The 22,154-nt window shown below is 41.9% G+C and overlaps 1 protein-coding gene across 8 annotated transcripts in view; it reads right to left on the bottom strand.

The window, feature by feature from the left end:
* Window positions 1-3,646: 3,646 nt before the first annotated feature.
* The window catches only part of FAM135B (family with sequence similarity 135 member B), a 350,951-nt gene continuing 332,443 nt past the window's right edge, over window positions 3,647-22,154 (bottom strand). For 6 of the 8 annotated variants that reach the window (XM_054246600.2, XM_078353112.1, XM_002759210.7 and 3 more), the window contains 5 exons: window positions 20,165-20,262; window positions 18,691-18,842; window positions 16,356-16,466; window positions 14,523-14,636; window positions 3,647-4,360 (listed from right to left, as the gene is read on the bottom strand). In XM_054246600.2, the coding sequence (XP_054102575.1) occupies window positions 4,155-4,360; window positions 14,523-14,636; window positions 16,356-16,466; window positions 18,691-18,842; window positions 20,165-20,262 (681 nt within the window). In that variant the 3' untranslated portion in view covers window positions 3,647-4,154. Of the gene's footprint in view, window positions 4,361-14,522; window positions 14,637-16,355; window positions 16,467-18,690; window positions 18,843-20,147; window positions 20,263-22,154 lie in introns of all 8 variants that reach the window. The other 2 variants (XR_013528077.1, XR_013528076.1) reach the window with 1 other exon arrangement.

The following is a 22,154-nucleotide window of genomic DNA, read 5'->3' as shown; positions in this document are numbered from 1 at the left end:
CACCTTAAATACCAATATAAGAGTTTCATTTGATTGCTTCCATGCATAAAAAATAATTTTAACCAAATGACTATTCCCTCTTCTTAGCTTGTTTATATGGCGCCATTTGTTAGAGTTTTCTCCATGAGAAGACCACCAGACATGTCTACTATGCTTCTCAAAGGAAAATTTCAGAAATGAGTGATGGTGAAGCATGTGGCTGGACTTCTCCCAAGACAGGAGGGATCAGATATTTCCCAGAGGGTGAAGTGTGGAGAGGGACATGACCACAGGGGCAGGTCCTGGTCTTGCAGGGGCTCTCATTACCAAGTGGACATTTGCTAGTGTTAACAATGGAATTTTTTTTTTTTTTTGAGACGGAGTTTCACTCTTGTTACCCAGGCTGGAGTGCAATGGTGCGGTCTCGGCTCACCACAACCTCCGCCTCCTGGGTTCAGGCAATTCTCCTGCCTCAGCCTCCTGAGTAGCTGGGATTACAGGCACGTGCCACCATGCCCAGCTAATATTTTTGTATTTGTATTTTTTAATAGAGACGGGGTTTCACCATGTTGACCAGGTTGGTCTCAATCTCTTGACCTCATGATCCACCCGCTTCAGCCTCCCAAGTGCTGGGATTATAGGCTTGAGACACCGCGCCTGGCCAACAATGGAAATTTACTCCTAAGAAGAAAATCCTGCATGGCAGCTGATTTCTCACACTTCTGTTTGGTTGCTTTTGTGTTCAAACATATTCTCCATCTGCCTTTGCAGTGGCCAAAGGTTCCCTGCCTTCTGCTCTCACATGAAGCCCTTTGCTCATTCTGTCCCCTCTTGGAGGGATCCACACATTCCACCTTCACCAAGCCTGCTCCACCTCAGTCTCCAGGTCTCGGCTTAGATGCCAAGCCCTCCTGGAGCACTTTTCTGACCAGCTCTCCCCCACATCCCTCCTGTAGATGGATGCCCCTTCTCTGAGCACACACAGGACCATACCTCCTCTGTGGGGCCACCCACTTTGATTTCCCATTTGATCAGCTGTGTTCCTTGCTAGACAGTGAGCTACTGAATTTTACCAGTGGATGGATCCCTGGCACAGAGCAGGCAGGTCCTCAGGACAGACTTGCCAGATGAATAAATGAATGACATAATGGAAGACTGCACCCTGGGGTGACACAGGTGCAAGGTAAATAGTCCTACCATTCAAGTCTCACTCTCAAGGCTTCCCTCCTGACCTTCCCCAGGCAATAAGGAGTGAATGCCTAGGGCCAAGGAGCACTGGCCCTGCCTTCCTCAGAGGTTTTGTTATATTCCATTGTAATAATAAGACTGCATCTCCCTCCAGTTCCTTGTGAGCAGGGACTGTGTATTTTACCTCGGTGTTCCCATCTGGCACAGATGGATGGAAGCTGCTCTGCAAATACTTGTGGATTGTAGAAGCCAACAGGGGGCTTTTCTCTCTTCACCTTCTCAGGTTCACAGTACTCCCTCTGCTTTCAAACTGCCATTGGGGTGTTTGTTTTGCCCCAAGATGACCTGAGGTTCCAATCTGCTTCCCTGGATTTATTTGGCTCATTAGCAACAAATTCCAATTAATCTCAATATTGGTGATTTTTATTTCTATCTCATTTGGAGAAACAACAACTCATAAAAACAAAAACAAAAATTACGCAGAGAATGAAGACATATTGGACCATTATCTTGGCAGGCATTTTGTTTATAATTTTTACAATCAATAATAGAATGTCCCTGTTTTACATAATATATATTTATATATATTTTATGTATATATATTTATATATTAGATATCTATATTTCGATAGAAAGAGACATAAAAAAGCCTTTCCAAATGAGGCATGACACGCAACACTTGACACTCTTATTTACAATATAGAGATGTACTTTCTACACAATTATAATAGATGCTCAGAGGCCAGAGAGGGTTTACAAAGACAGCAGAGCACCCCTATAAAAAAGAGGTGCACCATGCAGCTGGACATTTATTGCCATTAGTTCTCACTATGTCCAGACAGCATATTGAAGTTAAAAATGGCATCTGGTTATTGGAAAAGGTGATGATCATCAGATTCATCCTGGCTCCATAACCACGGACGACACAGTCTTTCAAATGACCAGGGAATGACAAACACTGCTGATGAAAACTGGAAATACAACATTAAATGTACTCATCAGAGGGACAGGGCCCATCATTTGGCCAGAAAGGAGAAACTATTACCAACCTATGGTCCTGTACTGAGCACAAGCACTTGCCTGGGTCAGAAAACAAGGTGCTGCAAGACTAGGGATCAAATGTCTCCCAGGTGTCAGAGCAAATACAGCACTCCTCATGAGTAACCAGAGTCTATGCCCAGCTCTGAACCCTGACAAAAATTCCCAGTGGAAAGTGACTAGGGAACTTAGTGAACTCAAATGCATTATGACCAGGATATAACAAGCATTCAGAAAAGACCCACTGAGAAACTCTAAATCCATGTGTGCAAGTGTGCCTTTGCAAACATTCAACTCTCCCCCAGCAACCCTCCCCTGCCCCCCCCTTTTTTTTTAAAGAATCCCACATGTCTACCTACTCTCCTGCAAACTTGCCAATCTGGACTCATTTCCCCTGGTCTGCTTTTAGTTTTCAAAGTCACAGTTACTATAAGAGGATCTAAAATTCTCAGATGAGCTTAATTTACTTGGTTTTGTTACCATGGCATCAGTGACCTAGAGTAATGGCTCAGGTACTGAGAAACCTGGCCCTAGGTGTGCTTCCACACTTCAGAAGAGATTTTTTTTTTTTTTTGCAGAAGCAGGGAGATTTCATCTCCAAAAGATGAGGCTCCTGTCTTATTTAGCCCTACTGTCCAGGTTCATTAATCTATTCCATACAACTAAATGATCCTTTAGGCTTCCTATAGCCTACACAACACACTCAGTCTTTGAGACCTTACCATTAAACATCCTAGTAATTTTCAAAACTCCCTTTGAGTCACTTTCCAATAACAGTTTGTGTTGAATCTTCAGTCTGGATGTTCTCCTCCTATCCGATCTCACTTTTGTCCCTGTCATCTATTGGTTTTTATCAACACAGTGACCTTTCCTAGCCCTTTATTTTCCTAAGGCAAGAAGACATTTCTATTGAAAGATAACCAGCACCCTTCTTAGAGCTCCCCTGAGGTTTTAATCCAGCACTCCTCCATTTAGATGTTTTTCTCCTTCCATGGAGAGGAGAAGCAGCTGGCCATGTTAATGGTTTTGATTTTTTTGCAGTTGAATTGAATGCTAACATAGCATATCTTTGGAAGTATATCAGCAGGAGCTTCATATGTGTGTGCATTCATCTCAGTGCCCCCTTCTGCTAGGTTAGTCTCACTCATGTTCCCTACTACAGACAAAGATGTAAGCAATCACTAAAGTAATTTGTGGATCAGGGCTCTGCATCCAAAGAAAAAGTCTGGGGAAGTAGGTGGAGCAACTATTCATAGTTCAGTATGTTCTTAGAGTCATGTTTTTCTGTAACAAACTTGTATTTAACAATAGTATCGCCTTTATCCCTCTTTACCTTAAGTCACCCTGCTCACTGCTGTTATGAAACAAAACTGGGATTTGTAATGCATTCCTTGCTCTCATTTGGAAAATGTAAAGAGAAAATATGAGTATGGGCATCACATTTTCTTGAATAATTGGTGCATTTGAATCTATTGAGGATTCTATTTACACAAATATGTTCCACTTCTGCACAGAGATTAACCTGAGTTCTGAAATGCTTGTGTGTACTTAATTTAATCAGAAATGATAAAGCTATAAGCTAGTAACATACTGGGCAAGTCTAGTTAAATTGGAGTCATTTCTCAGTGAGCCAGTAGTGGCTAGCAAGGGGAGCTCACCAACTCCCAAGTATTCTGTTTATTCTCTCACATTTTCCTAGAAAGCATCTTGAATGACACTCCAGGCAGCTACACAAATTCACACAGTTTGTTGTCATTTAGTCTGTTTGCTCAGTTTTCCCAAATCTCCAAAACAAAAACACCTCTCACATCAGGTTCCACCCCAGCCTCCATCCCTCAGTGCTGTTCCCTTGATCTTCATTCTGAAATGGTGAGGTCTGTAAAAGCAGGTCTTAGTTAAAGCTCTCCACCTATCTCAAGCATTACCCAAGGCCTGCTCCCTCAAAGCCACTACTTGAAGTAGTTGAGTCCTGCCACCAAGAAAAACTTCTCCAGGAAGAGTTCTGAATCCAGCACAGCGATGTGAGCGGCTCGGCCGATCAGGGTATTGGCAGTGTTGGGCAGGGCGTGGAACACGTTGTGTCGGATTAAAGTGCAGTCCTTGGCTTCAACCAGAGGGCCCAGGAGGTTGTTGATCATTTCTGCATAAACTGGCCCTGTAAAGGGGGAAAGAAGGATATGAAGCTGGTGCAGAAGGTAGCAGTGGAATCTAGAGAACATTGCTGCATATGTGTCAAAATTCTATTCCTGGGCAGACTTTCTATGTAGCAGTTTCCAGCCTCCTCCTAATGTTAGTGAAATAAATATGAAATAAAATCAAAGTTCTCTTCGTCTAGTCAGATTACAATAGCCATAAGTCAGAAGGGGATTCTGTACAGTGGCCGTGTGGAGCCTTGCACCAGAAGCTAGGATGGTGATGTCTGTGTTTCTCAATAATAGCTGTGCCTCCCAGTGGGGAAGCGGAGACAGAGGCGTACACCAGAGAGGACCCTCAGGGTTTCAAGTTCTATTTCAGGGTACCTTGGGGGTTGGAGACACAGCTCAACAGAGAAGTGGAAGCAGGCATCCCCGGATGTCATACATAATGCAAGCTATGTGGCATTTCACCAGGCTCCTCTGATTCCACAGTAAGAGAATGCAGTTTTCTTTATGTTGGTTTGTTTTTGTTTTTACAATTGTTAGTCTGAATGGACTGTTTCTATCTGAAAGTGACTCCATCGCAATTTTTCGTCAGGCCACGGGGGTCTTGGAGCCATGCTGCGCAACTGAATTGCTGAGCAACAGACACATTAGCACACCTGGATCTGCGACCCAGGATTCATGCCTCCTAGCTCTGTGTTCTTCTTTTCTGAAGAAACTGTTTATGACAACTTTTTGTCATTGAGAGACACCTTCTGGAATGATCCTGAAAGCTAGGATATTTTACTTTTGACAAACTGTGGAGACAGTAATTGGAAGTTGTAAGTGTGATAAGCCTCTGGGTACCCACTCCAACAGCCAGGTCTGTTTTATAAAGCCAGTAGAGGAGCCACTCTGGATGATGAAAGAGCTTATTCTGAGTTTAACAGTCCACGGCCTCACTCTGGACACTCCCCCATGCCACATGAAGGGACTCACACTGTTTTCCTTTGTCCTCCACTTATCAGCAGGGGAGAGTACTTAGAAGTCTGCTTTCCCAGACTGGGATGGACAGCTGGACTCCCCATCATGGTAGGGGTGTGTATTTGGGGTTCTTTTCTTTTCCCCCTCTTCTTAGGGTCTTGGTAGGAGTTTTGAGGTAAAAGGAATTGAAATGTGAAATTGAAATAATTAGGGATTTGGTTGTAGCCATGTCAATTCGGCTGAAAAGAATTTGGGGTTAAAACAAACGGTATGGTCCTTCCCAAGAGCCCATTGATGTTTTAGAGTAGCGATCATTACAATAGGCACTCATGTGATGTGAGGTTATACCACAAACATTTTATGCACGAACTATTCTTTACGAGGGAAAATTCAAGTCAGTCAAAATTCAGCATCAAAGGAATAGTTAAGTAAACCATGGTTTGTGGGCTAAACAATCCTGTGCTCCTTTAAAATAATGTTTATGAATGTGGGCGCCAAGATGGCCGAGAGAAGCCAGTGCCAGAAAGCAGCTCCCAGCTAATGAGACGCAGAGGGCTGGACTTCACGGTTCTAAACGAGGTTTGGGGTTCTCTTCTGTGGGACTGACAGGGCACTGGAACTGGGCCCAGGGAAGGAGCCGCGGGGGTGGGGGTGAGGGGTGTGGAGCGAATCCAGACGGGAGGGGCGTGTCCCCACCTGAAAAGTGCAGCCGGCTCAGAGGCTTGGGGGACTTAACCCTTTGGTGCTCCGTTTCAGATCCTGTGGTTGCCTCATCCCTCCTGTAGCCCACAGTCCACAGGGGCCCTGCCAGGTGGTGGGGGCCCTGGGTAGTTGATGTAAATCTGTTACCTCCCGGCGCGGGCAGGTTGCTGCAGGAACCCGGGCGGAGTTTGGACTAAGCCAGCGGGACGGACCGTCCCACAGAGGGAGGCAGAGTTGAAAACAGGGAAACAGACCATAAGGCCTGGCAGGTCCCACCTCCACAGAACTCACACTGAAGCTCGCTAGAGAGCTCGGCAGCAAATACATCAGCTTGACCCCAACCAGGAAGCTCCAGCTCTGGGAGAGCCGCCATGGGGAAGGCGGGGCCATCTCACCTGCAAACAAACCCCCAGGGAAGGACCACCCACCCAGCAACCTGACTGAACCCGGGAGAGCCCAGCGACGCCCTCTACAGGCCAAAAAAGGTACAGCTCCAACCTCAACAGAAAAAAAGTCCCCTCAAGACTCCTCCTGAAATCACCAACTTCAAAGATTAAAGGGAGACAAATCCAAGAAGATGGGAAAAGACCAGCGAAAAGGGGATGAAACCACCAAAGAACAGAACACCGCTTCTCCTCCCAGGAATCAAAACTCCTCACCATCAAGGGAACAAAAAAAGGCAGAGAATGAATCTGACAAATCAACAGAAGCAGGCTTCAGAAAATGGGTAATAACAAACTTCTCTGAGTTAAAATACCATGTTCTAACCCAATGCAAAGAAACTAAGAACGTTGAAAAAAGGTTAGACAAAATGCTAACTAGAATAACCAGCTTAGAGAAGAACATAAATGACTTGATGGAGCTGAAAAACACAGCATGAGAACTTCACGAGGCATGCACAAGTTTCAACAGCTGAATCTATCAAGCAGAAGAAAGGATATCAGAGATAGAAGATCAAATCAATGAATAAAACGAGAAGGCAAGATTAGCAAAAAAAGAGTGAAAAGAAATGAACAAAGCCTCCAGGAACTATGGGATTATGTGAAAAAACCTAATCTACACTTGATTGGCATACCTGAATGTGACAGGGAGAATGAATCCAGATTGGAAAACACTCTTCAAGATATTATCTGAGAAAGCTTTCCCAACCTAAGAAGGCAGGCTAATATTCAAGTCCAGGAAATACAGAGAACACCACAAAGATATTCCTCAAGAAGAGCAACTCCAAGGCACATAGTTGTCATATTCACCAGGGTTGAAATGAAGGAAAAAATCCTAAGGGCAGCCAGAGAGAAAGGTCGAGTCACCCACAAAGGGAAGGCCATCAGACTCACAGTGGATCTCTCGGCAGAAACCCTGCAAGCTAGAAGGGAGTGGGGGCCAATATTCAACATCTTTAAAGAAAAGAACTTTTAACCCAGAAATTTCATATCTGGCCAAACTAAGCTTCATAAGTGAAGGAGAAATAAAGTCCTTTATGGACAAGCAATTGCTGAGAGATTTTGTTGCTACAAGACCTGCCTTACAGGAGCTATTGAAGGAAGAACTAAACAGAGAAAGAATAATCAGGACCAGCCACTGAAAACATGTACCAAATGGTAAAGAATAATGATGCGATGAAGGAGCCACATCAATTAATGGGCAAAACAACCAGCCAGCAACAAAATGGCAGGATCAAATTCAGACATAACAATATTAACATTGAATAATTAATGTTATTATTATTAATAACATTAAATGGCCTAAACACCCCAATCAAAAGACACAGATTGGCAAACTGGATAAAAAGTCAAGACCCATCAGTGTGCTGTATTCAGGAGACTCATCTCATATGCAAAAACTCACATAGACTCAAAATAAAGAGATGGAAGAAGATTTACCAAGCAAATGGATAGCAGAAAAAAGCAGGGGTAGCAATCTTAGTCCCTGATAAAATGGACTTTAAGCCAACAAAGATCAAAACAGACAAAGAAGGGCATTATATAATGGTAAAAGGATCAATGCAACAAGAAGAGCTAACTATCCTAAATGTTTATGCATCCGATGCAGGAGCACCAGATACATAAAGCAAATTCTTAAAGACATACAAAGAGACTTAGACTCCTGCACAAAGACTCCTACAAAGAGACTTAGACTCCTGTCAGTGGAGTATTAAAGTGGGAGACTTTAATGCTCCACTGACAATATTGGACAGATCAATGAGACAGAAAGTCAACAAGGATATCTAGGACTTGAACACAGATATGGACAAAGAGGACCTAATAGACATTTACAGGACATTCCACCCCAAATCCACAGAATACACATTATTCTCAGCACCACATTGCACTTACTCCAAAATTGACCACATAATTGGAAGTAAATCACTCCTCAGCAAATGCAAAACAGAAATCATAACAGTCTCTCAGACCACAGTGTAATCAAATTAGAACTCAAGATTTAAAAAAGCACTCAAAACCACACAATCATATGGAAACTGAACAACTTGCTGCTGAATGACCAATGGATAAACAATGAAATGAAGGCAGAAATAAAAATGTTCTTTGAAACCAAAAAGAATGAAGACACAATGTACCAGATCATATGGGACATATTTAAAGTAGTATCTAGAGGGAAATTTATAGCAGTAAATGCCCACATGAGAAACAAGGAAAGATCTAAAATCGACACCCTATCATCAAAATTGAAAGAACTGGAGGAGCAAGATCAAAAAAACTCAAAAGCAAGCAGAGATTAGAAATAACTAAGATCAGAGCAGAACTGAAGGAGATAGAGACACAAAAAACCCTTCAAAAAATCAATAAATCCAGGAGCTGGTTTTTTGAAATGATGAACAAAATAGACAGACTGCTAGCTAGACTAAGGAAAAAGAAAAGAGAGAAGAATCGAATTGATGCAATAAAAAACGATAAAGGAGAGATCACCACTGATTCCTTGGAGATACAAACAACCATCAGAGATTACTACAAACAACTCTATGCACATAAACCAATAAATCTGGAAGAAATGGATAAATTCCTGGACACTTACACACTCCTAAGACTAAGCCAAGAAGAAGCTGAAACCCTGAATAGACCAATAAGAAGGTCTGAAGTTCAGGCAGCAATTAATAGCCTACTGACCAAGAAAAGTCCAGGTCCAGACAGGTTCACAGCTGAATTCTACCAGACATACAAAGAGGAGCTGGTACCATGCCTGTTGAAACTATTCCAAACAATGCAAAAACAGGGAATCCTGCCTAACTCTACAAGACCAACATCATCTTGATACCAAAATCTGGCAGAGACACAACTAAAAAAGAAAACTACAGGCCAATATCCAGGATGAACACTGATGCAAAAATCTTCAATAAAATACTGGCAAACAGAATCTATTAGCACATCAAAGAGTATATCCACCATGATCAAGCAGGCTTCATACCTGGGATGCAAGGCTGGTTCAACACACACAAATCTATAAATGTAATTCACCACATAAACAGAACCAAAGACAAAAACCACGTGATTATCTCAATAGAAACAGAGAAGGCCTTTGACAAAATTCAACAGCCCTTTATGCTAAAAACTCTCAATAAACTATGTATTGATGGAATGTATCTCAAAACATTAATAGCTATTTATGACAAACCAACAGGCAATATCATACTGAATGGGCAAAAATTAGAAGCATTCCCTTTAAAAACTGGCACAAGGATGCCCTCTCTCATCACTCCTATTCAATATAGTATTGGAATTTCTAGCCAGAGCAATTAGGCAAGAAAAAGAAGTAAAGGGCATTCAATTAGGAGAAGAAGTCAAATTGTCCCTATTTGCAGATGACATGATCATATATTTAGAAGACCCCATTGTCTCAGCCCAAAACCTCCTTAAGCTGTTAAGCAACTTTAGCAAAGTCTCAGGATACAAAATCAATGTGCAGAAATCACAAGCATTCCTATACACCAATAACAGACAAACAGAGAGCCAAATCATGAGCACATACAATTTACAATTGTATGTAAACTCCCATTTACAATTGCTACAATGAAAATCAAACGCCTAGGAATACAAGTAACAAAGGAGGTAAAGGATCTCTTCAAGGGGAACTACAAACCACTGATCAAGGAAATAAGAGAGGATACAAACAGATGCAAAAACATTCCATGCTCATGGTTAGGAAGAATCAATATTGTGAAAATGGCCATACTGCCCAAAGTAATTTATAGATTCAATGCTGTCCCCATCAAGCTACCATTGACCTTCTTCACAGAACTGGAAAAAACCACTTTCGACTACATAGGGAACCAAAAGAGAGCCCATGTAGCCAAGACAATCCTAAGCAAAAAGAACAAAGTTGCAGGCATCACACTACCTGACTTCAAACTATAGTACAAGGCTACAGTAATCAACACAGCATGGTACTGGTACCAAAACAGAGATATAGACCAATGGGACAGAACAGAGGCCTTGGAAGCAATGCCACACATCTACAACCATCTGATCTTTGGCAAACTGGACAAAAACAAGCAATGGGGAAAGGATTCCCTGTTTAATAAACGGTGTTGGGAAAACTGGCTAGCCATATGCAGGAAGCTGAAACTGGACGCCTTCCTTACACCTTATACAAAATTAACTCCAGATAGGTTAAAGATTTAAACATAAGAACTAACATCATAAAAACTCTAGAAGAAAACCTAGGCAACACCATTCAGGACATTGGCACAGGCAAGGACTTCATGACTAAAACACCAAAAGCAATGGCAACAAATGCCAAAATAGACAAATGGGACCTAATTAAACTTAAGAGCTTCTGCAGAGCAAAAGAAACAATCATTAGAGTAAACCAGCAACCAACAGAATGAGAAAAACTTTTTGCAATCTACCCATCAGACAAAGGACTAATATTCAGAATCTACAAAGAACTAAAGCAGATTTACAGGAAAAAAAAAACAAAGGAACCCATTCAAAAGTAGGCAAAGGACAGACACTTTTCAAAAGAAGACAAATATACGGCCAACAAACATGAAAAAATGCTCATCACTGGTCATTAGAGAATTGAAAATCAAAGCCACATTCAGATACCATCTCACGCCAGTTAGAATGGTGATCATTAAAAAATCTGGAGACAACAGATGCTGAAGAGGATGTGGAGAAATAGAAACACTTTTACACTGTTGGTGGGAGTGTAAATTAGTTCAATCATTGTGGAAGACAGTGTGGCAATTCCTCAAGGACCTAGAAATAGAAATTCCATTTGACCCAGCAATCCCATTACTGGGTATATACCCAAAGGACTATAAATTGTTCTATCATAAAGACACATGAACATGTATGTTCACTGTGGTGCTTTTTATGATAGCAAAGACCTGGAACCAACCCAAATGCCCATTGGTGATATGCTGGACAAAAAAAAAAATGTGGCACATATACACCATGGAATACTATGCAGCCATAAAAAATGATGAGTTCATGTCATCTGTAGAGACATGGATGAAACTAGAAACCATCATTCTCAGAAAACTGACACAAGAACAGAAATCCAAACACCACATTTTCACTTATAGGTGGTTGATGAACAATGAGAACACTTGGGCACAGGGAAGGGAATGACACTCACAGGGCTAGGTAGGGGTGTGGATGGGAGGGGAGGGGGGCAGAGTGGGGAGAGGTGGGGAAGAGGGGGAGGGATAACACCTGGAGAAATGCCTGATGTAGGCAACGGTGGGGGAGGGATGGAGACAGCAAACCATATGTCATGTATGTACCTATGCAACAATCCTGCAGGATACAGGACATGCACATGTACCCCAGAGCCCAAATACAATTAAAAAATAAAAATAAAAAATAAAATAATGTTTATGATTATGTAACAATACTTTTTAAATGATGTATGTGAATATTATGTAACAACATGAATAATAAATAAATGTTGCCAATAAATGGAAATATAAGCATCTTATTGTTACACTAATACCATAATTTGTTTAAATTGTATATGCAATAAAAGTCAAAGGTCATTTATTTAAAAAAAAAAAGTCACTCAAAATGTAGTGACGACTCAACCAGATCATTTTCTGCTGAGATCTTGATTGGTTTACTAAGCCCTGGAAGCAATGGTTGGTATATGTGTCTAAATATATAGAGCAAACTTTTGTGTTTTTTTTTTTTTCTCAAATACAGCACTGTTTTAAAATTGATGGACTTAGGGGACAGGAGCAAATTATCTACATGACAATGTAGAGAATAAATTGGAAGGTTATGTGAAGCCAGAGAAGGATGGGAGGTATTTTATTTCAGAATTTTTGAAAAATAAAAATATTGGTACTTCTTCCAGAAAAAAACGTGCTAATCACATATAAACTAAACTTCATATCAAGTCTTCCAATATTTTTAATTCACCAAGTAAGTCACATTCTTTGATCACATGTAAAAATGTAACAGAAAATATGAATTTAACAAAAGAGAGGGCTATTGTTTCTTAAGATGACTAACAGGATCATTAATCAACTTAAGTCATATATTAATATCCTTTTAGGGGGTGTGGCTATGTTTCAATAAAACTTTATTTAAAAAATAAGAGGTGGGTTGAATTCGGCGTGTGGATCATAGTTGTTGAACTCTATTCTTTAGCTTTACCAAGGTCAAAATGTAAACAAAAATACTTCTCTATGTCAGGAGATAAGAAAAGGCAAGGAAAATTAGCAAATCCCTGCACAAAGAAACAGTTTAACTGTCTATTGACAATGGCTGTGTTTAGTCAAGTCTGAACTTAAAACCAAATAATTGATTCTTCACTGTCACAGATCTTAGCATATAATGGTGTCCCATGGGCAATTAGAAAATATTTTAAAATGGATAAAAAATATATATGAAAAAGCCTCAGTATTTAAAAATTCAGGCTGAAAAATTAAAAGCAAATATCTTTAAGTTAATATTTAATCTGAGAGACAGTAGAGAGAGATAGGCAGGTACTGATATACTCTAACATTACAGCTGTGGCTGTTATTAATATTTTCGAAAAGAATTTGGCAAAAAAACTTTAACAGTGATTCATTAATATTTTCCTCCAATAATACCACTACCAGCAATCGATTTTAATGAAATACCATAGATTCATTAGAAATTTACACATGCAAATCTTTCATCACACAATAACTAAAAAGAAAACCTTCCCGAAGCAAACTATATGTGCAGTAACTGAGAAGTTATTAAATAATAGTACATGCATAAGTATAGTTTATAATTATTAAAATGTGTTTATATTTATGATATTTTTGTTAACATGGACAAATAAACGTATTACTCTAAATCAAATCATGACATAAAATTATGACTTTTATCATGAACACACATGAAGAGACTAGAAGAAAACCATGAAAAGTAAGTGGTGGTAGAGGTGGAGCTAGAAAGGATCATAAATTGTTTCAATGAGTTTGACGTTTTCAAATATTCTATAATGTTTTTAATCAGGAAAATGTACCATTTTGGAATATGGCCCGTGTCACTTTTTATGACATATACCAGGTGGTACAAAGCACAATGCTATTTTATGTATCAAAACTAATTTTTAAATATTTTTTCATCAGAATTCGTGTTGGATTTTCTAGATACCAGGAAAATTTGGAATAGACCCATCTATAAATTAGCACCAAATCTTTGAACCTTCGGTCTGCTATTTTTTATAGCACCTTAAAATATAACAAAAATACTATTTACTTAAAAAGTAATCAATATGCCTAATACAGAGATAAACCAATTAGATTGAATTCTGGAAGAGAAAGGGGACATTACTGGACATTGACAGGACATTGATAAGGTCTACAAATTAGGTAATGATATTGTATCAATATTAATTTTCTGGTTTTTATCACAGTACAATGCTTATGTATTGGGCATCACAGTAAAAGGCACACAGGAATGTTTTGTACTGTTGTTGCAACATTTTTTGAGTATAAGATTATTTCAAAATTAAAAGCTAAAAACATGTTTAAAAAAAAACAAGAATTAAACAAATTACCAAAGGAAACCAGGAATGCCTGCCCACATCCGTCTTGATTGTCTGGAAAACTCCTACCTATCCTATAAACCTACTTCATTGTGATTTCCAGGGACCTGACTCTGTCCTGTGCCTCATTCCACTTCTGGGCTGCCTCAATGCCTCAGGCATTATTTTATTTTTTGACTTATCACATTTTACTCTTATTGCTATTACTTGTCGAGGCTCCAACTAGACAATGTACCCCTAGAGGGCAGGGCCTGTCTCATTGAATTCTCCATCCCACCATCAATTTCAGTGGCTGGCACACCACAGGACTGAACAAAGTCTCATAATCTAATAAGCATGCGACTGTTTATTACACAAAGGGAAAATCTGGGTCAATAACATTGAGATGAGCTGTTTATCCTGTCACTAAGCTAAGATAAATGCAGCACTAAACCTATAGCCCAGGTGTCCCTAATAGGCATAGTCAATTTCATGAGTTTACTTTTGCTTTCAAATCAGAAATTCTCTGAGCAAAAATTAAATGTGGCTTACCTGTGTGTCTGTCTTTGAGGGCAGTTTTACACATTTCGATCCTGGCTGAATGAAATGGCACGTAACGGTCTTGGGGAGAAGCAACCAGCACGACGTTTTTAAAATACTGCAGCCCTGCAACAATGCGCCAGGTGAGTGCTTCCTACCCAGGCAGTTTCGACTTCAGCACCGTCTGGTTTGCGCAAATTTCCAGACTTGTCCCAGAGAGAGCAGAAAATGACAACACACCACACCCTCCTCATGTCATTGCACAAGGACCTTCCGTCCTGAGGTTTCACAACCCACAGCCAAAGGCACAGAGGTATCACGGGGGCCTACGGGAGTCTGAGAGATGAAGTCACTACACTGGGCCTTTGCATTTTTGAAGGGAGATGAAGCCTGTTCTCATCAGCCATGAAAGCTAAGGAGACACACAGAAAGCTACTCTGGACATAGAGAAATAAGCAACAAGGATGTGACTAAAACAGCCTTTTCTGGGATAGAAATATTAAGGAGCCCAGAAGGAAGTCAGTCTGACTATTCTGTTCTTCCTCCACAACCCCAACACTCCCCAAATTCCAGCCTTCACCACCTCCCATGCTTTAGGGAAACAGCCTCAGAACCCACCTCTGTGCTGCCAATCTTGCCTTCTGCAACCTGTCCCCACAATGCAGAGGGACACTTCCAATTAAACATCACATTGTATCCCTCCAAGGCCTCAGAGCCTAGAGTCAACCTCCAGAGCACTGCAGACCACCCAGACACTCTGTCTGGACAGAAGCCATCCTTCTCATTCCCCAGGTCCTGCTGGGTGGGCAGGTGTCGGCTCTTAGCCCTGTGTCCTCCATTGAAGTGGGCCCCCGCATCACAGCTCACGTACTGGGGGCAGTCTACTTCAACAGCTAGCCAATACACGAGTGTGGAGGACAAAGATGTAATGGCCAGCCCCTTGCCCTCCTTCAGGACAGCTCTCCAGGACCACCCTAGATCCTGCACCCCTGATGAATTCTTCAGTGATCACGCTGCAGTCCCACCTCCTTCTGCCAAGTCCTGCCTCCTTCCTCTTCCCCCACAGAAGATAGCTCTGAGAGCTCAGTTCAATACACAGAGACACAAAGTAGGAAAAGAACTCAGCCATGCTTACAGATCAGCCCGTGGCTACACCAGATTCACAGGCCCAGAAGTATTAGCAGAGTCAGTGTTTACAGGACAGTGGAATATTGTGACCAAGAATGGACCCTGGGCCAGGCCGGCTTGCATGGTGGGACTGAGCAGGGCAACCAGTCAGCTGCTCCACTCCCCGACTGGACTTGGGGACCACACAGTGATGATCATGATTACCGCTGTGCTCTGTGGTCATTCCCATGTAGCAGACAGGGCCTTCAACACCTCTATCCACTTCCAGATTCCAGAGAGCGGGTGCAAGTATAATAGCAGGCCTGCCTGACAATGACCCTCATCTCCCACTGCACAGTCAACATCAGCGGAAAATGTTGCACCTGCCTTTTTTTGTAGATGGGCCTGTACCTGGGTGAAGCTGGCACACAGATCTTGGGCCCATGCAATTAGAACATTGAAAAACTGGTACAAAGTGAAAACCACAGTTTCTGGCTACTAAAATGATCTTACTCACACCTCGGCTCAATCTCTCACATGTCACATGGGCAATAGGCAAGAGGAGATGAGTTTCTGGTAGCTGTTGGCCTCCCACTGAGCTGAAGACGTTCTGAGTGCTGGGCCTCCTTACTGTTCCCTTCTGTGAGTGAATCAAGGGAGCATTATAGCTCATTTGTGTCTCGGGAGTTGAATCCCAAGCTCAAACTCATAACTGCAGCAGTGGGGGAAACCACTGACCTGTTTTTTGGCTTAGTTGGTAGAGGAAACATTTGCGCAAATCAGCATTATCCCTGAAGGTCAGCTGCAGTAGAGACCCGGATTTCTTTAGTTTCTGCATGAGCCATAAGCCTAGGAAGACAAAAACAACACAAAAATCAGCAACATAAAACAAAAGGTAGGATGGAATTTTGGTGAGATAAATATTAAACTGTGAATTGTAGTTAATTTGAAAATTAGAGAGAAGTAGGCGTGCTACCCAACAGTTGGGGAGTTAGAGGTAAATCTCTCATGTACTGGGAACAAGGACTTAAATCATCCTGCAAAAAGGGTAACAGGCTTCAGAGTAAGGAACTACTCATACTCTTCAATCCAGTCAATCTCCTTCTGAAAAAGCAGCCTAGGGTGATGATTTTCAATGTAAAAAGTGTGTAAGAATGATCCTTACAGACGCATTTAGCATACTGTGAAGCTGGAATAAACATCTCACTTCAAAACTCATCTGTTGGCCTGGCCTGGTGGCTCATGCCTATAATCCCAGCACTTTGTGAGGTCAAGGCACTTGGATCACCTGAGGTTAGGAGTTCAAAACCAGCCTGGCCAACATGGTGAAACTTTGTCTCTACTAAAAAAAAAAAAAAAAATTAGCCAGGCATGGTGGTGGGTGTCTGTAATCCCAGCTACTCGGGAGGCTGAGCCAGAAGAATCGCTCTAACCTGGGAGGCAGAGGTTTCAGTGAGCTAAGACTGTGCCATTACATTCCAGCCTGGGCAACAAGAGCAAGACTCCATCTCAACAAACAAACAAACAAACAAACAAAAAACTCGTCTGTTTAGCTGTGCTTAGGCAAACACTAACATTGACAAGTGTAAGGATTATGTAACCACAGCAAGCAAATTAATCTGATAGAAACAGGAGGAAACAGGCAAGCTACAGTATGTACATATATTACACTGACTGCTATATCAGTATGTGTGTGCAAATGTAAGTAGAATGAAATATATAAAATTTCTCTGGATATGTTAGATTGGAGAAATTATTGGTAAAGTCTCTCTTTTAAAAAATATTTTATAATATTGCAAAATTACTTTGTAACTGTGGGGGGAAAATGTGGTTTAACAAATTTGTTTCTGTCCAAAGAATGGCTTCCTGGGTTTGGGAGGAGAGACAGGGTGAGAGGGAAGGACTTCCATGTGTTATGTGCCAATGTGTCAGATAACTCCTGTTCACAAGTATGCCCTAAAATAACTTAAAAGCAAACAAATTAAACTGACAAGGTCATGACAAAACAGTGTAAGTGTTGGGAGGGAACAGGGGAAGGTGGCAGAGGTGTGGATGACTGCAAAGGCAAGGAAGCTTATCGGGGTGACCCTAATGCCACATGATGGGTTTGCATCATCAGGGACTACTGAGGTATTTGTTAAGACCATGATTTAATAAATGATTTGTTATTACGTATAAAACTCAATGCCCTCCTTTGGCTTCCACACACAGAACCATGTCACCTCCTCAGCCAAAATCTCATGAATAGGATCTCTAAGGTCTACAGGGTAAGTCTAACATCTTCTCAAGTCATTTGAGGCCTTTCTTTGTCTGGCTCTTGCTGACATATTAGACCTTCCACAGATCTTAGCTAACCTCATTTCCTTTCTGTGTAATCTTCAACAATTCTGTAATACACACCTGCACATATGTACCTACACACCATGTATATGTACACATATGTATATCATATACATGCTTGTACACAGATACATATGTAAATGTAGGAAAAGAACTCTGATCCAGTCAATTTCATATTGACATATACATATGCACATACATATACATATATACACAAGCATGTATATGCTATATGTATGTATACATATATATGGTGTGTAGGTGCATATGCGCATATACACTAACACAGATACAGACACACACACAATCTCCATTACACAAATAGGGAGACTGAGGAGCACAGAGATGAAATGTCAAGGCCAAAGTCTTCCTCAAGTGTCCTGGTCAGGACTTAACCACAGGCTTGTCATGCAGGTGGCATGATTCAGAGTCCTTGTTCTCTTCATCACAACACCATGCCTTGTCAATCTTTTCCAACCAGGACTCCAAGGACATTGCCTTTTTGTGACAGAGATTTGAAGGCAGAAAGGATCCTGGGAAACATCTAGTCTCACCTCACCCAGCCCATGACACAAGGGTCACACCTCTAAGGCCAGGTCTCCTGCCTCCATGGCATCCTTGGAAGAGGCTTCACAGTGACAGGGTTCTGTGGGAAAGAACTTCTGTCCCTGTTTTCACATCCCGGAGGTCCTGGATGAATTCTGAGGAATGATGAGTCCTGGAAGATCCTTACCTGTACTAACCAGGGTGCTGTTGTTGTACAGGGTTCCCAGGTGAGGCCCAGAGAGTGACAGGAACGTGTGGAGTTTGTTGAGGTAATACCGGAACCGAGGCCGTGTGAGGACCGATCGGATGATGATGTTGCCAAGAGAATGGCCAATGAAGCTGTGGAGAGACAGAAAAGGGACCCGTGAGTTTGACAGTGAATGCTGCTGCTGCCCAAGAGTGCAGTGCTGGAAGCATCAGGGGCCAGCGTCCTCCACCTCCCGCTGAATTTAGGGGAACTGGCAAAGAGAATGGGGACTGCCAACTCATCCTCATCAGGTTTCCAAACCCTGGCTGAGAGAAGCCTGAGATGGGGTCTTTGTGAATGGGAGCTTTATGCCCAGTCAGGGAAGAAGTGTAAGCATTTCAACCAGCTTCATGCTGTTAGAGCAGCCTGCTCTTATTCCACCTGGGGGAAGGGAAGGTCCTTCCTGAAAGGCACCTCTCAGCATTAAAATTTCCTCACCATTTATAGGATCAAGTTTCAAGTCCTTATCCTGCTTGGGAGGTCATTTACAGCCTGACTTTGGATGGCCTCACACGCCATTCATTCTCTCCTTCACCCGCTGTGTATATTGAACCACCTGCTCACAGCCCATGCTGTTAGACTGCCTCCTGCAGGCTCTGCTCCAGCCGTCTGCTACTCACAGGCCCACAATTCTCAAGTTAAATACTTATTTATTGAGAGCCTATCGTATGAGAGGCTATACCTCCCCACTTCTACTCATCATGAGCAGAAAACCAGCCAAGAAAAGAAATGAGGGTCAGCCTATGAAACTGCCTTATGTAGCTTGTGTTCTTTGACTCTTTTTTTTAACCTAACCTCTATAGGCTTCATTTGTGGAATAAAGAAGTAATATTTTTATCTCAAGACAAAATGGCATGTGAACCAGGGATTAGCACTACGTCTACATATTTGAATGCACAAAAAATGCAAGCTGCTTACCAGCACTGTAATCACTGAAATATCTGGTACAGTGTGGGAATAAAATCAGCCCTGACTGAAACCTGCCCTTTGGGGTGGGCAACTCATTCTGCTTTTTTACACATCATCTCAGTGCTAGTTCCACTTAATAGATAAGAAAACAGCAGTTTAGAGATTTCGAAACCGTGCAAAAGGTTAGATATCTTTTACATGGTAGAAACAAGATTCAAATTTCTGAGTGTTAAAACAAGAATTCAAACCTAGAAATTTTTGTTTAAAGTCCAATACTCTTTCTACAGAACTACAAAATTTTTATTCTCCCTGACATAAACGATGACATACGAATGTGTACAACAGATCTGGTACTTACTTCTGCTTTAAAAATAATTTCTTAAAAGTCAAAAGTTAGCTTAGCTCAGCGGTATACAGAAGGCATCACATCACACTTTTATACAGCAAACACTCAAAAATGTCCCCCGTCTTCCCCCAGCATTAACTACCTGTGGTTTCCTTTTACCTAATTCGGGATATGGAGAGGTTGTACAACTGAATGTGTTGAATGATTTCATCCAATAACCGATCCGTCATGGTATCAAAATCTGCAAATGTGTCCATCTGGAAGAAGAGAGAGGAACAGGCCACTGGGTATGGCTGTGGTGAAGGCTGGGTTCTGAGCAGAGCCTGTCTTCTACTAAACACGTGGTGCCTACTGGGGGTGTGCCTACCTCTGACGTTAGGGCTACAGGATGAGATGTGACTTCAGGACAAAAGGCCCACAGACTGGGGGTCTAAGGAGGAAACATGGAGATGCTGAGGACTGCTCAGCTGGCGGGGTGGCTAACACTGAAATAGCAAGCATGTGGTGCCAACTGCCACACCCCTGGGATTGCTGCCCCCACTACACAGAGGAAGAAAGAGGCTCTGGGAGAGGAGGCCACCTGTTCACCTCACATGACCCAGGATTCACACCAAGACAGGCGTGACTTGAAAGGCTCTCCCTTTCTGCAGCACAGCCTTTAGAGGATGCAAGGACAAGACCGGAGGGCAGTCAGCTTTGGGAAAAATCGTAAAGCCACCCACATCTTAGGATGGATGGTTGAAGGATCCAGGAGGAATCCAGGAAGGGGTGGAATGCCACACATGTCCTTGAATATTGAAGGGCAGGAACAAGGAAGATGTATTAGATTGGTTTATATATCTCAAGGACTAACTTTTAGAACAATGAATTGGAGTCACAGAGAAATAGATTTGGGACCAATATCCAAAAATGTTTAAAATGTTCCTCATATGTGGAGCAGTCCTATAAAATCACGGGCTGCCAAGAGCTAGGAAAAGTGAACAGAATGTCTCACAAATAACCAGCAGGTGAAGAAAGGAGTATATATGTTGGGGGATAGGGCCTGTGGGAGTCTCTGTCACCTGCCATCCAATGAGCTTTGAGGTGGGAGAGAATAGAGCATACTGCTAAATCTCTTAGATTTCCTGGAGTAAGCAAGCATCATGCGCTTCTCTGCGTATGGGATGTACCTGTTGTTTCCCATCTAAACCTCGGTCACCTTATTTATGAAAGGGGGATTGTGTTGCCACCTCCTTAACGTCATGTTAAAAATTAGGTAAAATTGTTTAAGAGAGAAGCTTTTTTTTCTCCGACTTTTCAGAGCCTATTCCCTCATCTATAAAATATTAATTCAACCTATGCATTATTTAAACAAATGGCTATAATTATAAGGCCTGAGTTGACCATGATGGGCTATGCTTTGGAAATCACAGTAGGTTGAAAAAGCAATATCAGGAACTCCCCAACCAAGGCATTTAAAAGTGTATTAATATATATTGCAAGTGGATCTGCTGATGAGATGACTTTCAAAAAGTAATAACAATAATCATAGTGGAACATAATCAATACCAAGTGGCCCACGCCTGCAATGAAGTGAACCATGGAAAGGTCCAGCTCTAAAGACCTGAGGTTTCCAGGTTGGACCCAGAAGCCATGAAGTCACATCAGAAAGCTGCTGGATGTGCACACGCGGAAGGAAGGATTATTTCCTGACCAGATCTCCTTGCTAACAATTCTTATCTTCCCTGAAAAGAAAACCTCACTAGCACAAATCACAAACACAAAGTTAGCAAGTGCTGCTCACCCACTTCCCTGCTCCCTCCTCTGAATGCCCTGGCCATCCTCTCTTCTTTTTCTTTTTTTGAGACAGGGTCTTGCTCTTTCACCCAGGTTGGAGTGTAGGGGTGCAATCACAGTTCACTTCAGCCTTGACCTCCTTGGGCTCAGGTCATCCTCTCACCTCAGCCTCCCAAGTAGCTGGGAATATAGGCATGTACCATCAAATCAAGCTAATTTTTGTATTGGTTTTTTGTTTTTTCTTTCTTTTGGTAGAGAAAGGGTCTCACTTTGTTGCCCAGGCTGGTTTTAAATTCCTGGGCTAAAGAGATTTGCCTGCCTCGACTTCCCAAAGTGCTGGGATTATAGGTGCGAGCCACTGTGCCTGCCTATC

The sequence above is a fragment of the Callithrix jacchus genome, chromosome 16 (assembly GCF_049354715.1).
Source record: "Callithrix jacchus isolate 240 chromosome 16, calJac240_pri, whole genome shotgun sequence".
NCBI classification, from domain to species: domain Eukaryota; kingdom Metazoa; phylum Chordata; class Mammalia; order Primates; family Cebidae; genus Callithrix; species Callithrix jacchus.
This window is presented reverse-complemented; position numbering and strand designations above follow the sequence as displayed.